Raw genomic sequence first — 17403 nt, forward strand, 5'->3', positions numbered from 1 at the left:
TTGTTTCTTGGTGTTTTCCTTCTACTATGGTTATTTGGTGTATGGTTTACATTTCTATATCGCCTAGATACATATTTAGAATTAATTAAGTTTAAAGCGTTTCTTTGCTCTTGGTATTTTGTTTTTTTTTTTTTTTTTCTTGGTGTTTGGTTCTCCTTGAATCCCTCTTGAATAGTCACGTCGATATTTTGATTTCAGTTCATTCTTATTGATCTTAACATCGTTGTTTTAAATGTATTGTGGTCAGATGTCTTCGATGAGGCCTATTGGTGTTTTGTTGCGTGTTGGCTTTGTGCTTTGGCATTCTTCTCTCCCTCCGCTGGCTGCTCCTGCTCTCGCTCCATTGTCCATATCCAAATTCGATTTCCGATTTCCACCTCTGTCTACATGCTATAGAAAAATTCAACACGAGAATAGTGGTGGTGTGTTTTTGAAATGTCCCCCATTTCAAGATCAAAACAAGTCGTATCCCCAGCGGGACTCACATACAGATTCACCTTCGTTTTTGGGGGCCACTATGTTGCCGCCCAGTCAAAGCCAAGCTTCGACATATTCCATTTGAATTATCGTATTATAGGCTAACTATATAAAGTACTAGATCACGCACTTACATACACAATCGTCGTCTGGGTCGGGGTCACCCGCTAGTGCTCAGATGGTGGGTGGATCGTGGAAGGTCAGGGGTTGGTTCAGATTCGAGTGGGTGGTGGGGGGCGAACACATGATTACTTATTTTTCGGGACACGGGACACGACGACTCCCACATCTGCCTTCTGTGATTCAATTTTCCGTCTTGGTCGAGGCAATTCGATATATAAGGCTAAGTTCCTAAGTGTTGGGTTTATTGTTTTCAGTTCGTTGAGGATCTATTGTAATATAACGCAAGTTGAGAACCAAAAATGCTAAAGCGTTCAACAAACATGCAAATAAAATAAAATATAATGTGCTTCTTTTCGTGTATCGCATGTAAAATGTTTTATTTTTTATGTATAAATACAAATATAATTTGTGTTGTTTTTTAGTTTTGTATTCGTTTTTCAGTTTTGTTTTGTTTTTTTTTTTTTTTTTTTTGCAAGATCAAGATGAATAACAATTTAAAGCACTTACAAAAGCATAAGGTAAAATAAGATAAAATAATAGTGTATTTTAAATATAGGTATTACTTAGATTTGCACAACAATCTAAATGGTTTTAAATTTGCAGCTGCTGATATTGAGTTACTCCTTCCTGTATATTGTATATTTTTGATTTAGCTGATGGATTTATATTTATTTATTTTTTTGTTGTTTTGCAGCGCCCAAGGTACTGTGCTTAAATATTGCATATATAGTTTGATTACGCTTCAGCGTTAGAAATAATAAACTTAGTCAAAAAAGAAAACACTCGTGCATACACAGAGAGAGTTAGAGAGAGAGACAGAGAAGGGGAGACTGAGACTGGGGTAGAGAGAAAGGAATAGAGAGACACAGACACACAATTAATGTATAATTTCTAAAGTTATAAAATTCTAAATACAATTCTCTTCGATCATTTCAAATGTAACACAATGGGCAAATTTTTTATAAATAATCATCAATATACAATTAAGAGCATACACATACAATCACTAAATTAAAGGGGAAAATCGAGGGAAGGGGAAATCAGAGATTGGCTGCTAGAGATATATGGTAGATCTCGATCTCTATCTGGATCTGGATCTGTCGAACTGTAATCTTAGTTATCTTATCCTAGGGACGACACGCTCAAGCGCTTCTTAGCTTTTTTTTTTTCATTTTACTTCTAATCTGTTCTCATCTGTTCGATTGGCGTCTCTGATGTTCTGTTCTGATCTCATTCTGATCTCGTTTGTCACTGTTCTCATCCGCTTCTGTTACTGTTTCTGTTTCTGTTCTTATCTCGCTGTCACTCGAATCACAATCAACGCTTTTTTGTATCATTATCGTTACGTGCTTACTGCTTTAGTTACTCCTCTAACTCCTCTTCTTTCGATTTTGTCAACACTTACAACACTAAAAACTTGATTTGCACTCCAACCGGTTACCCGTTTCCGTTTCCGTTTCAAATTGAATTTGTCGGATTTAGACTTAATATTTTGTTTTTTCTTGGAAATCAAAGTTTTCTAACTTTGAAATTATAAGTTTAAATTAATGATTTCTTCTAACAAAGAAATTCAAATGGTTTCTAATGGTTTTCTAACTCAACATTTTTGGTTCTTAAATTGGAAACTAAGTTATTTAAAAAAAAAAGAAAAACTATAGATTTAAGTTCTTAAAATTCGAAAGTGGCAATCTTTGGCGGTTTAAAACCAGCGCAAACCCATTAAAATTGTTTTCTGATTCCGCCAAATTCAATTGCTATGGAACCGGAAACGGAACCAAATAATTTTTGCGATTCTGCTTAAAAATGTTTTTTTCTTTTTTTGGCGGATCTGCTGCAGTTCCGCCCAGATTGTATCTTTAACTTCCGGTTGGGGGACTCTTAAAAAACTACTACATAAATATGCTTGGGGTGTGGGGTTTCTTTTTTTTGGGGTGGTGGGGTTGCTGCTTTGCGTGTGCAGGGAACACTTACAACATAAAGCGAGACAATAACATACAACTAAGCATTACACAATTACAATTACAAAAAGTATATAGATTACAATTACAAAATTACAAAAAAAAAAAATATATGATAAAACGTAGAACTTGGTACAACAGTAAAACATAGTCAAGGGTATAAAGGGTTTTTTTTTGGGGCAGCAGGGTGACTTTAAAAATGAAATCCACTTGTGGTCTGTGTGCGTGTGGGGCGGTTTCGGGGTGTCAAGGGGGCGAGGGGCGAGGGGGGGGGAGCGTGTCAAGGGGCGTCGCGACTTAGAAATTCATTTGTCATGTTTTGCGCGGCGGTGTCGGCGGCGGCGGCAACGCAGGCGCATGGCTCGGCGCTCGCAGGCCGGTCATGTCTTTGGGAATGTTTTTGTATTTTGCTGAAAGATGACGGGACTGGTGAGCAACTTGAGTATGCCAGGACGCGGTCGCAACGGCGGCGCCGGCTGCTGCATCTTACCTGCTCCCGCCGGAGCAGTCGCCTGCTCCTCCCGCTGCTGTTGTTGCTGCAGTTGTTGCTGCTGCTGCTGCTGCTGCTGTTGCTGTTGCTGCTTCAGCGAGTCGCTGTAAAAGTTCGACTTGCGCAGCCCCAAGCCGATACCGCCGCCTTGCAGGGCATTGATGTTGCCGTTGCTGCTGCTGCCGTTGCTGCTACTGTTGCTGCTGCTGCTGTTGCTGAAGCTATTGCTGCTGATGCTGCTGCCGTTGCTGCAGCTATTGCTGCCATTGTTATTGTTATTGCTGCTGCAACTAACCACCGGCAATGGCGGCTGCTGCTTCGAAGCATGCTTGTTGCCAACTCCCATGCCCATCCCCATGCCCACGACCATGCCCAGGCCCATCCCAATGCCCGAATCCGTTGACGGCGGCGTTAATGGCGTCTTACTAGGTACTAAACTTATGCTAGAAATTGCTGGTGGTAATGGAGATCTTTGTGAATCGTTGCCAATTTCGCCCGTGTACCTTGGATAGCAAAAATAGCCATTATTAGCATTGACAGTCTGTGGAATCCAAGACTCAAACTCACTTTATATTGGTGTACTCCCGGCCAACCTGCAGGCTCTGCTCCTCGGCACGCTTGCGGGCGATCAGGGTCTGGATGTAGTGCTGCACCGCATAGTAAACGAACTTGTACTGCGCCTCCGTTTGCACGAGACCGGAACGCTGCGATCGGACCATCTGGATGGTGCGCTGAATGTCGATTTCGGTATCCAATCCTGTGGAGAAACAAGCAAGGAGATTGATTTTAATTGAAGTACTTGTAAAGGCCATTTGTTATGAACCAAAGCCTACCATTGCGGACAATCTGATCGAGGATCATGTCGATCACTATAAAAGTGCCAGTGCGTCCGATGCCCGCCGAGCAGTGTACGCATATGGGACCCTAAAAAAATGGTTGAGGATAGATATTCGGTTACAATCAATCACCCCACTACTATCATCCAATCCAAGCCAACTTACCGGTTTCTCGCCCGCCTGGGCCAGGTGACTCTGTCGCGTGTTGACGTCCTGCAGGAAATTGAGCACACAGCCAGGATCGGCGGGCACTCCGTGATCCGGCCACACCTGGAAGTGGTAGTGGTAGATCCGTCGCGCCGGCTGCTCCCGCCACGAGACAAGAAACTCGCGCAGTGTGTAATCACTCGTCGAGTTCTCCGAGACGCACTGTATCCGCGCATGGCCGAACTGCTCAGTTCTGCCCTCGTCCGGCCAGTAGCGGGCGCACTTCTCCTTGAGCCGCTCGTACTCCTTGGTGGTCATGACAATCACCCGCGTGTTCTCCTGCCACACCATATTCCAGAAGTCCGTCACCGTGTTCACCTGCGGTGTGAGCAGGCAGCCCTGGGTGGCTATGTACGTCTTGAACATCTCGCGTTCCCTTTCCCGCTCCCGTTCTGCCATCGACATGAAACCAGCACCCGATCCGGAACCCGATCCATAGGATGACGAGTCGCTCGAGTGCTTCTTCAGCAATCCGGCCAGACAGCTGGCTGTGCTGCCCGTGAGATTGGTGGGTGTGCCGGGTCCATTGACGCTGGCTCCCGAGGATCCAGAGGAGCCGGAGGAGGGCGAGGACGAGGCCGAGGACTCGCTGCGCTTGTGCTTGCTCAGCGAGTCTGACTTGCGGCTGCAGGTGGCACAATTGCTGTATGGAAGCGTGGCGCTCTTTACGGCACACTGGACACACGTCTTGTTCAGCAGCTGGCAGTTGGAGCAGTTCCGTTGCGTCTGGGCCGCCGTGCAGGCGGGGCACGAGGGCACCGAGCTGTTCAGGCTCTCCGACGAGCTGCTCATGTTGTACAGGTCGCCGTCGGTGGGCAGGCGTATGTAGTTGGCATTGATGTACTCCGCCCCGGGCACGTTGTGCTCCACGTCCAGCAGCTTGACGCGCGTGTGGTCGTCTGGGGATGGAAAATGGGGAAATGAGTTAGGAATTTGAATTAATTGGGTACATAGATAGTGATAGTACAGATATCGGGTATTTAGATGGATATTTATATTATTTATTTATCTACGAATCAATTATGAAACATTTATATAACATCCTGAGGAATACAACATAATACATAGATTGTGATAGTACAGATAACGGATATTTAGAAAGATATTTATAATATTTATTTATAACTATATATCTTATCTAAGAATCAATTATGAAACATTTATATAACATTCTGAGGAATACAAACTTGATTATGTTAACTATAAGGACAATCCAATGATAATCCTTACTGGGTGAAGGAGGATGATCCTCAGAGATCAGTATAATTCCTAATATATCCTATTATCTACCAATCTATCAATTATTTTAAACATTTATATAACATCCTTGAGGGATATACATCAAAACAAGTCACAAATCTTGAATATGTAACTTATTATAAAAGATATCCCTCATTGGGTGAAGAACGATGATCTCTAGAGGTCAGTGTATTTCATACTCACAGGGCAATATGTTCCGGTAGCGGTTCTTAAGGCGGTTCTCCTGCTTGTAGCCCTCGTTGCGCGAAAAGGTATCACGACTGTCCTGCTGCAGCGATTCGAACTCCTCCCAGAAGCCTCCCTGGAATCGTAAACCTCGATATTAGTACACCCAGCAGTGTTTAGTTCTAGCTTGTGATTTCACCTTGACCAGCTGTTCCACCCGGGCATTGATTCCGGCCGCCGTGATTCGTGTGGCATTGAAGGGCTGCCGCAGATGCACCACCGTTCCACACGTCTCCACCATGGGATTACGCTTGTAGTGATCGATCAGTTCCGACAGGGTGGCAAATGATTCGCCGCCGCCTACATCGTACTTCTTGTCCTGCAAACGGGGAGGGGAGTTCGTTTGACAATTGGTACTACATATTCGTATGTTTACTGGGCACATAGTAATAGGGTTAATGCAAATGTGGGGGGGTTCAACAGATTAGCTAATAAATCGAAAACGTGACTGCAATGTCAAATGGGGAAAAAGGCCAGCTAGACGTGTAAATGGCATAATTGCAACCACAAACCGCAAACCGCAAAAACCGTGCACACGGCTAAAGTTATAGTAAAAGTGGAATAAATAGTTTTGGGGGAATTACGTTGGAACTGGAACTGCACTGCTTGATCCGGTTGGAGCTCCTGCTGCAAGCAGTGCTTGCAAGCAATTGAATTTATACAGTATGCACTCGATAAATTTTGCTAATTAGCCCAAGAAAATTTTAAAACATTGTATGGGAAAATAGATTTTACTTAATTTTAGAGCACTTAAAACCTATTTTCCGCGAAATGTGATGAAATATTCAACTTATAGAGGCAACACAGTAGAGTTTTAGCCACAGGCACTGTTAATAAATGCACATACATATGACTCGACTATAGAGCCAAGGTCGAGCGATGAGGAACTTTATGGGTAGTACGACTTTGTTGCTGGCTATACTGCCATCGATTTGCATTTGCATTTTGCAGGGAACTTGGTTGGAGGGGATTGGGGATGGGAATGGGGGATGGTTATGGTTATATCTGGTTAGTTCAGTGGGTACATAACATATTCAACATACCTGCCATCGAATCATGACATGCGTTACTTTGTCGTCCGTCCGCACGGAGAGGACGAAATCGCCGGGCTTGCTCTGAGATTCACGGACGAGAAAGGAACCATTCTTGCCTCGCTCCAGGATCAATTTTTCCGCTTCCTTGCCGGAAAGATTGCCATGAAACCATCTGCAAAGGGATAAGCGATATGAATTTTAGGATAGAGTTCGGGTACAAATATATATATATATATATCTACATATATCTTCCGATCGATGGACTTAGTGAGCTATTGACTGACTGACTGACTGGGTGCTCGACCAGCGACTACGTGAGCGCTCAAAATGCAATTACAAACTATACGAGAAGCGCACAAAAGCGCAAAATACTAGTGCCAATAAAAGCAACAAAAACAAAAGCAGCTAAAATGGCAACAACAGCAACCGCAATACCAATAACAAAGCAACAACAAATACGAGTAGGAACCAGGCAGCGCAAATACAAATCGAATATGAGTACAGTCATGACTGTGTGTGGGTGAACACTTGTCACCGTTTAATAATATTTAAAAGAAATATTTTTAAGCTTTTAAGTATTGGTTTTAAGATGTTTTACTGTAGCAAATACAGCATTTTTTTGTCCCATTGTTTATTTATTTGGATATATCCTAGCGTTACAAGTACTAAAACCTACAAATAATTGCCCTAGCCACTAAAAACATTTTTTAAAAATTCATTTGCAATATTTTAAAGTCTCAATGTATTGCTTTAACGAGGTCCTACTGTAAGAAATATATGTGCTAAAGCACACACCAGCAAAACTTGGAAGAAAACAGCCAAATGCAAGGCGACAATGGCAATAACAACAGCAATGGTGGCAAAAACACGCATACGCCGTGTGGAAAAGCGCAAGTTGAATCGAAGCCAGATACTTGAGGCCCGGGACTTATAAGTCGACCCGTCTGGCCTGCTCAGCTTACTCGACTTGACAGACTTGAGATTGCCATCGCCATGGCAATTGCAATTGAAATACTATTTTGCGATGTGACATAGAAAAAAGGCGGCTAAATTAAGCTTAAAACTGAGAATTACTGCGGTTTTAACTGCTTGGCACGGCACCCTGAAAAAAGTTCAAATTAAAAAGGGGCTCGAAAAAGCAGTGCACTAAATTAGATAATATATAAGGGGGTTGAACAAATTATTCAATGTAAGGAAAAAAAATTAATTTAGAATTTATTTCTAGTAGAAGTACGATATGCACACCTCCTCTCCACTGTTGGCTTACAGTTCATTGGTTTTGTTTTGCTTTGCCTTGCCTACCTCCTACTATTTTGCATAAATAACACTAACTTAAAAAACTTGCTTTGAATGCTATTATCGACCATGTGCTGCCGTTGACTTGTCCATCTTTTAGCCCGCTTTAAAGTTCGTCGCCACCAATCAAACAAAAAGAAGATACGGAGAATTCGAGCAAAATCTAGACAACAATTGACAACATTGGGTTGTCCTTAAGCCGGTTTCAATTCAGTGCCCTGGGGTCATAGATATCATAAAATATGTCATCGAGAACGCGAGAATATGGGTGGTGGCAGGGAGACACTAAAAACTCATGTATAATGTATGCGACAGCATATCCCCCGGATATCCCCCTACACAGAAAACAAAAGTTGTGTCATTTCGATAAGAATTTGTTTGAGTATCTTATTTTAAGATATCACATTCTGTATATTGTTACATAGATAGCAATCAATAGAACACCATATAACATAAGACATATAACTTGTGATTATGATATTTATGAAAAATATTTTCTGTACCTATGATTGATTTTAGTCAGCTAACTCAATTCATCTTCCGTGTGAGACTGTGGCTATTAATAGAAATTCATGTAGAAACAATTAACATTACATTAGAGCCACACACAATCGTGTATTTCAATGCTGTCTGTCTGTCCGTCCGTCTCCCTCTCTCTCCTTATTCGCCATCTCGTTCTAGCCTCCTCGCTCTGTTTTGTCAGCCTGTTACAGATTCAAGGTGGCCCGAACCCGATCGGTTGGTAGTGATAAGAATGAGTTTTATGAATTTATTTTTAGCAAAACGGAAGTTAAAAAATCTATTACTCGCTTGAACTGCTTGCAATATATCGATAGGTTGTGAACTGCTTGCCAGAGGCAACTGTACTTCAGTTAAAATGGCATCAAACAAGAGGTTCTTCAAACTTCATCTACTTTTATTTTTAAGAGAAGTGTAAATAAAATGCAGTCTTGTTTGAGAAAGAAGCTATTTCCGTTTTACCAGATCATGACCAGTATTTACGAACTGCGCATTCTTTGGGATGATTCAACATACATACAAATACACATATTTGTGTGGAAAGGTTCTCGCGATATTTGCATAAGACAATTCACAGTTTTCGGACCACATCTATTAGCACTTTTGCGTATTGTTTAGCCGATCGTTTATTTGCGACCATCGAGTAGACAGATTGCTCAAATTCGGGGACGCATCGCCCTCTGGCGTCTGACCCCGTGAAATCGAGTTGAACTTAACAATTATCGCACCCCACATCGATCATATCTCTCATATCCTTTGTGCCACACTGCCAAACTTTGTCTCCACCCATATTTCGCTGTTGATCTTTAATTTTAGCACTGTGACGATAATACAACACAACACAAATTACTCTTACTGATCGCTCTCCCTCCCCCTCTCGTTGATTTAATTCGGGCCGAGTTTTAATCGCAGTCGACGAAAATATCAACAGAAGTAATACCTCCAATGCGGAGTACGTCAGTGAAAATTTCACAACATTTTGCATCATTTACAGTTACACTTACAGCAGAATGCATGAATGTTATATATTTACATACGAAGGATGATGAAGCTGAAGCTGCGCGCCATTCATGAAAGCGCCGCCTAAGGTCAACAAACAGATTTACATGCACTCACGAATATGTGCAACTTATTTGTACACAATAATATCGGAATATACATGTCTGAATCTCGGAGTGTTTTTAATCGTTTCGTTTGTCACAGGTTTATTTATTTTTTTGTGTGCCAACGCACCTGGAAAGGCGGCAGCGAAACGAGTGTTATGGGGGTTATGAAAGGGGGGGGGGGGGGTTCCGGAATCGGAGAGCCGAGGCCTTCATTTAATTAACTTTTCAACTCGGAATGAACTGCTTGTACATACCCTAACCACCCACTCAGAAGCAGTGAGTGTAGTTAAGGATTCAAGCAGTCCAATCAAGTACAGCCTATTCAAAACATCAGCATAGATTATGATCGATTTTTATCGATTTTATTAACAAATTCTTAACAAAGTTACATTTTAGGTTTAAAACCCTTTTTTTTCCCCTCACTGCTGGGGGAAAAATACAAGTTGGAGATGTTCCACTCTACAAGAGGAAAGATTGGGGTAGAACGGTAAACTTTCCGTGAAGTTTTTCCCCCTTGCAGTTGGGTATTTCCACTAAGAGCATCTTGTAGTCGGCCGGCTGCATGAATTTGCACAAATTAAAGCGTTTTTATTTGATCAGCGGCAGCGGCACACGGTTGTGCAATGGAAAAAACGGAAATATGCAAAACAGAAGGCAGCGCTCGACAGCCATTACGAGAAATGCATTTTCATAAATCGTATAACGAAAAAGAAAAACAAAAACATGGAAAGTTTATATATTGATCCATTTGCTATTTAAGGGAAAGGTTGATATGGGGCAGAATGGGGAGCTTTCCCCATTTCTTTTTTACCTATTGAAGGGGAAAGTGATAACGTGATAATTTAAAGATACTAAGATAGAAGATTCATCAAGTTCCATAATACTTCTGCAAAATACCAAATGAATGCCTTTGGATAAGTAAAATGTCTAAAGAGCTTAGCATAAATTAGAACCCAATTAAATATTATCGCCAGAGGGCAAAACTCCCATAGATCAACCCAACAAGCCAATCAACACATTCACATCTAATTAATCAATTCCCATCAACATAAATAACCAATCGAAACTGACTATAATACCAATTTAAGCTCAACTAAAAGTCAAAGATAATTTATGGGACATGATACTCCAGCAGATAGATATGTATTGTACAAAGATATAAGCAAATATTTTGGGGAAATGTGCGAATCGAGACTTTCAAGACGGGGACAGCCCACACAAACAAACAAACAGACAGAGGCACATGGCACAAGCCGCTGAGATAAACACTGAGATCGGATAGGGAGTGGGATGGTGTGGTATGGTATGGTATGGTATGGTATGGTATTGCATTGGATGGAATATTTGGGGAATGTGGACGACGGACGACAGACACTGAGACATGGGTAAACATTCTAAAGGAGAGTGAAGAGATAATTTCGATCTGGCAGATACAAAGTCCGCAGTGAGTATTTCAACGAACTCTCCATGGTTCAACAAGTGCGTAGTTCCTCTTGGGAACCCATTACCCATTGCCCATTGCCCTCACCCACAACTCAATCTTCAGCTCTAAATGCTAAAATCAATATCGAAATGTTTGACTTGACAATGGGTTAATTGTGTTAGAGGGGGTGGATGGATATACCATATTTGAGTGCCGATCTGATCTTTCATATCTATTTTCATTCCCACAACCATTCCCTTCACTCCGGTGGACATTCATTCATACATTAGAACGTCAATTTACGACTTTTTTTCATCCGCACGATTGCTTGTTTTTGTTGTCGAATGCTTTGCGTAAATATTTACTCATTTTGCGTGGCAATTTTGAACACATGACAATTTGTGTTGTGCTGTTGTTTTGCTTTTTGTTTCGGCGTCAACTGCCTGTGATTGCCTGCCTTATTAGGGTTAATGCTAATGGGCAGCAGATTGGCTCCAGACTTCTCCCGAATCGTTTGCTACTCTACGCGACATGTGACTGACAAACAGTTTGGATGGGATGATGATTATATTTGATTTGTCTGACTAACGGAGCAATTTGGTTCTTGACTAGATAAGATTTCCTTTTTCTAAAATGTTTTTAAATGGTAGAGTAGAAAATCCTAAAGATCCTATACACAAAATAATTAGATCATTGTCCCTTTGTCACAATAATGTAAGTTTATAGTTTATTATTAGTATTTCGGTATTATTATCCGGTATTAACTCTAAGAAACCTCTAAAACTTTAAAGAATTTTCACTAGATTTTGATTAATGACAACCGTTTTGCTGGGTATCATTCATTTCGCAACCTAACAAATTACTAGTTCGCACATTGATAACAATTAACATTTAATTTCGCACGCGCCCCAAATCAGTTAATTACGCTAAATTTTGATGATTTTTTTTTGCTAGCCCGATTTGATTATTATTTTCGTGGGAGACCCCAGAACTTACGTGTAACCATAGAGCTGAACGCGCATGGTGGCCAAAAGCGATAGAGTGCTGTTAGAGCAGCTGGCTCCGCCGAAGGCGGCTGGGAATTGGGGCGGGGTGGCCGTCCAGGAGGTGGGCGTGGCCGGGTATGAGGCATAGGCGGTGGCCTGGGGGCTGGGAGTGAGGCGGTGCAGGGATTCCGTGGACGTGGAGGCGGAGGCATTGGCAGATGGTTGGGCGGACAGGGGACGACGTCGTCGCTGGAGGCGATTTTCCTGGGAACTTTGGCCCGTTCTCTTGGCTGCGACGCCTTTGATGATCTGTGCCAGCTCATCGTGGGTCATGCACTTCTTGCAGGCCGACTCCGGGACAACTTCAGGGGTCTCCGGTGGCGTAACCTTCGACTTCAGACTCTTGCCGACCTTGAACTTGCCGCTCCTTTCACGCTCCTCCGATCGCCTTCCCTTACTTCCGTAGTGCGCCTGAATAGCCCTTTCGTACTCAAAGTTTCGCTGCTTATTATAAGCATTGTTGTTTATACTAATAGTATTGTTGTTATTATTATTATTATTATTATTATTATTATTGTTGTAGACTTGTTTCTCTTGTAGCTTGTGATTGACCACATTGCCCAGCGAGCTGGACAACTTTTCCAGGCATTTGTTGAACAGCATTTTCTTCACTCTCGTTTTCTCACACTCCAAACCAAAAAAAAAAAAACGGCTTAAATGGGTAGTATTCCACTGCGGAAAAATGCGTCTTGGTTGGGCTTTTTATATTACTTTTTGTTTTTATGTAACAACTTGCCCACATGCACACACACCGAAACACACAAAAACTAGAATTCTTGTTTTTTCTTGCCGCTGTTTGTTTTGTTTTTGCTGTTTTGCCTTCTTTTTTTTTTATTGATCTTAGTCAGCTCGATTAAGGTGAAATGTCTATAAAGTTGTCAAATAGAGTGTTGTTTATTATTGCACAATTTTTTTGAGAGCCAGCAACAGTTTCTTCTCATACGACTTGACTTTAATGGTTTTAGCCACGGTGGTTGAGGTGGTTGTAGTGCTGGTTTTGACCTCTTCGGGAGATGCGGCTTGCTCGTTCAGACGCACTTGTGCCGCCATCAAATGCTCCAGGACAAATGTGGCCGAAGGCATAATTTGGCGCGGCTTGCTTTTGTGAACAGAGAATTTAAAATACTAAACCACTTGGAAAAAAAAATCAACTCGAAATGAACTGCTTGCCGACGATCGACGACTGATCGACAAACGGCGACTGCTTGCGCGCTAAGCTGGGCTGAGCTGCTAACCCGTTGGACCGCAACTCGAGAATGAAGCGCCTGCTGCCGGGTCTGAAGCTTTTTGCCTCGGATCCAGATTGGGATTCGTATTCTTGACGTTGTCTCAGCGCGGCTCTCTCTTTCTGATACGATTCTTCCGCTCTCTCAGTGGGTATATCGCTCCGCGGGAGCTGGTGGTGTTCTAAGCGCTGGGGTATGAATGAATCTGAATCTTGTCTGGCTGCGGACGGCGCTTTTTGTTTTTAAAGTCCAGCAGCCGCTCTGGTTAACCCTTACTGCCGAGCTCGTTGGTCGGGAGGGGGGCTTCTGTATTTGGGCTTTATTTACTGTCAGCGAGCCAGAAGTCACAACAATAATAATGTTTTTAAAAAAAAATACGTTACGAAACGAAAGACGTTTCGCGAGACTTTGATTGGCAGTGGGTGTGTGCACTGCTTTCCGTTGACTCCTGTTTGCAGGTCTTCAAACTGCTTGGGCCCCTCGTTGGGCGCCACTTATGCATATGTAGTCACAGTTTGAAAGCCACTTGAACGTTTTTTTTTAGAAAGTGCACTTTAGCGACACTAACTTTTCAATTAAGTGATAGTGCCAAGCTAACACCTATCCGTATTGATCCGCCTTCCTCTATGCATACGAGTAATGACTGTACTCCTGGATGAATCACTGATTTCATCGCAATCAGAATCCGAATCATATACATTTCGAAAAGCAAACACAGAAAATTAATTCCAATCCGAAAATGGTCATTTCGTGATATGAGTGTGTGTTGCTGGTGCTTGTAAGAAAAAAGCAAATATAAAACGCGCTTTAAGCGCCGTCCGTTGCCTGCCACCGGAAATGAAACTGAAACCTCACAGCAACAATTGTGGCGGCCATCTAGGCAAGGAGTTGGGTGGCCAAAGCGGGAGGTGGTGGGCAGATGGGAGGTGGGAGCTAGAGGCTCGTAACTCAAAAGCTCTCTTACAGCGCAGGCGCAGACGTCAGAGGAGCGAACGTGCGCAGAATATCGGTTTTTTTTTTTGGCCAGCACATCAAAAGTGGCAGACGTGCGACTGCCTGCGAACTGCGATCTTAGCAACACTTAACTATCAACCACCCACCCCCCCCGATGACAAATTGTTTATTTTAGTTTTTTCAACATTTCGTCATTGGTTTTTCGCTGAAACGCACAAATAGAACTTGATTCGAAAACCGCACTCAAAGTTCAATCAATTGAAAATTTCTCAAAAAATACAAATTCGATACAAATTGAAAATGCAAAGCATAATCGAAGTGGGGAAACCCATGTAGATTTGCATGCATCAATGCAAACAGGATGCCTCAAGCCAGGTGGACCAGATCCGATGGAAACCACACACGGGTGATTGTCAGTTGAGAATATATTAGTCATTGCAATGGAGAACTTGCAGTGAAAGTAAAAAAAAAGAGAAAATTAAAATTATTTTGGTTTTAGAATGTTATTTTGAGCAATTTATGTTAGATTCTATCCCATCCCAACTGTACCATTTTGATAAACTTGAAATTTCGACCTGCTTTGATCTTTGAATACTATATGTTTATGCTTTTCGCATTTTCCAACTTGTTTACATTATCTATGGAAAGATTACAAGCTATGGCGTAGCCGAAACAATAGTGGGTGCCCAACCCAGAAATAAACTTGATCTGTGCCGACAAACAGTCCTAGAAGTTCCATGCTCCGCGACCTTGGCTATCCCGAAATCGTTGCTGGGGACCCAGACCGCATTTGGGCACAGCCAAAACCATTTGCGGGTTCGATGGGGAGTGAGCCAGAAATAAACATAATTTATTGTTAATAAGTTGTTGTTTTATCGGCGGGGAAGGGGTATTTTGGTAGTTTATATGCCAGGCACACAACTTACGAGCCGTCCATTAATTGTTCGCCATTCTAATTCGGTTTTTTGGGTTCGGGTTCGGATTCGGTTTCGGATTTAAGATCCCGGAATGGCAGCCGAGTCGGTGAGCTAAGGCCTTAACCGTAGGTAAAGCGTGGCAAACCGACAATCCCCCGAAATGGGTTAGCCAATCGATTGTGTGTCGTTGCAAGGACTGATCTACGGACGTGTTCGCACTAAATCAGCCGAAAATCAACAGAACTTTTTTTGCGGCCATCGCCAGAGCGTTTTGTTTTCGCAAATATAGTTTATGGGCCATAATATCGGGCATTTGCGAACTGGGTATATCGTACAGCTTTTCGAACTGAGTTCTATGGGACCCCACCCAAAAAGGGGTAAATCAAGAAATGACAGAGAAAGGCAATTAGGAGAAGTACTTATATTATTTACAAATAACACCAGTTTACAAAAAAAAATTGATGAAATACGCACTTCAGGAAACCTTTGTTTTCCGGTAAGATACATCTCCCTGATTAAGAAAAGGGCATTTAAAATTTTTTCTATGGTACCAATTTTTTTTAAAGTGTAAAAAACGTTTTTCGCACCTTTTTATTTTCTAACTCCAGTTGTGATAAACCGAATTCGGTCATTAAAGACTCATTTTACAGGTAATGGAATGCCCTTTAACTTTCTTATACACATCATTGAGTTCCATTCATTAGTTTAGAAGCTACACTTCGTCAAAGTTGAAAAAGTTGAAAAAAATGCAAAAACGCTGGCATAAATTGCTTCTTTAAAAATACACGCCTAAAAACCGAAATTAGTTTTATGTTGTTTTCTTAAAGGCTGAACTTTAACGGAGAATATAAGCCGTTGATCACGACAATCCGTTGGTAAATCGATTTTTTACAGATTTTTAAACGTATATACCCAAGTGCAGTGTTCGGGAGCAGCGGCCGTTAAACATTATTTTAAATTTTCAGTGTTGGGGAACGTAAGAATTTGGTGCAAGTTGTAGTGCATAACGTCAGTTTCCTTGCTATTTCCTTGCTAAAAATATATGAAAATGATTTCCTTGTAACTGCAATCGCATACTTTTTAGCTTGCCAAGCACTAATAGCAAAGAAACTGACGTTATGCATAACTACTTGCACCAAAATCTTACGTTCCTCAACACTGAAAATTTAAAATAATGTTTAACGGCCGCTGCTCCCGAACACTGAACTTGGGTATATACGTTTAAAAATCTGTAAAAAATCGATTTACCAACGGATTGTCGTGATCAATGGCTTATATTCTCCGTTAAGGTTCAGCCTTTAAGAAAACAACATAAAACTAATTTCGGTTTTTAGGCGTGTATTTTTAAAGAAGCAATTTATGCCAGCGTTTTTGCATTTTTTCCAACTTTTTCAACTTTGACGAAGTGTAGCTTCTAAACTAATGAATGGAACTCAATGATGTGTATAAGAAAGTTAAAGGGCATTCCATTACCTGTAAAATGAGTCTTTAATGACCGAATTCGGTTTATCACAACTGGAGTTAGAAAATAAAAAAGTGCGAAAAACTTTTTTTACACTTTAAAAAAAATTGGTACCATAGAAAAAATTTTAAATGCCCTTTTCTTAATCAGGGAGATGTATCTTACCGGAAAACAAAGGTTTCCTAAAGTGCGTATTTCATCAATTTTTTTTTGTAAACTGGTGTAATTTACAAATCATAAAGTCACTGACAGTGGGCGTGTGTAAAATCGTAGTATTAGTCAGCTAAAATGTGAATTGCCGTAGCGTGTTTTAAATATGATTCATTTCAATTGATGATCAAGTGTCATAAAAACAGCAAATATCTATTTATTAGCATTTAAAAAGTAATGAGGTTTTGTTAATATCCAAAAATGTTTGCTTCTATAATATCCCCTATATTTAGGGGATCATATATGCCAAGAACTGGAGAGACAAGCCCAGTTTTACTTGTAACTGGGTGGGCTTCCCTATTTTCACTAGAGATTTATGATATCGCCCCATATCCGACATGCTTGACTAGCCAAAAATATAGTCCAAGATTTACGATCCTCGTCATAATTTATATTATTAGATGGAATACTACGTGAGTCCCCGTCCATGTAACAATTTTTTGTTGTAAACAGATCAGATGTTCGGTTTCCTAAATAGTCGGGGACTCACGCGCCATTTAATGGCGGAAAAGTTTTTCTTTTGGATGATGGGAAGAATTTTTTATTGGTCAGTTCATTGGCCTTTCCCAATATCGATTTTCTTTGAGTCTCCACGAATCGAATCCCATATCCCCATTTATTGCCTCCAATCTCT

At 41.4% G+C, this 17403-nt stretch overlaps 1 protein-coding gene across 5 annotated transcripts in view; it reads right to left on the reverse strand.

Moving 5' to 3' along the window:
- Nucleotides 1–17403, reverse strand: part of LOC119556150 (tyrosine-protein phosphatase corkscrew) — a 23545-nt gene continuing 6142 nt past the window's right edge. The window contains exons 1-9 of one of the 5 annotated variants that reach the window (XM_037868048.1): nt 11951–13103; nt 6620–6782; nt 5716–5895; nt 5535–5652; nt 4050–4990; nt 3882–3972; nt 3616–3805; nt 3049–3551; nt 1–2968 (exon numbers count right to left, since the gene is read on the reverse strand). In XM_037868048.1, the coding sequence (XP_037723976.1) occupies nt 2871–2968; nt 3049–3551; nt 3616–3805; nt 3882–3972; nt 4050–4990; nt 5535–5652; nt 5716–5895; nt 6620–6782; nt 11951–12603 (2937 nt within the window). In that variant the 5' untranslated portion in view covers nt 12604–13103 and the 3' untranslated portion in view covers nt 1–2870. Of the gene's footprint in view, nt 3552–3615; nt 3806–3881; nt 3973–4049; nt 4991–5534; nt 5653–5715; nt 5896–6619; nt 6783–6852; nt 6956–11950; nt 13105–17403 lie in introns of those variants that run through there. The other 4 variants (XM_037868051.1, XM_037868047.1, XM_037868052.1 and 1 more) reach the window with 4 other exon arrangements.

Source organism: Drosophila subpulchrella, chromosome X, assembly GCF_014743375.2.
Source record: "Drosophila subpulchrella strain 33 F10 #4 breed RU33 chromosome X, RU_Dsub_v1.1 Primary Assembly, whole genome shotgun sequence".
Taxonomy (NCBI): Eukaryota; Metazoa; Arthropoda; class Insecta; order Diptera; family Drosophilidae; genus Drosophila; species Drosophila subpulchrella.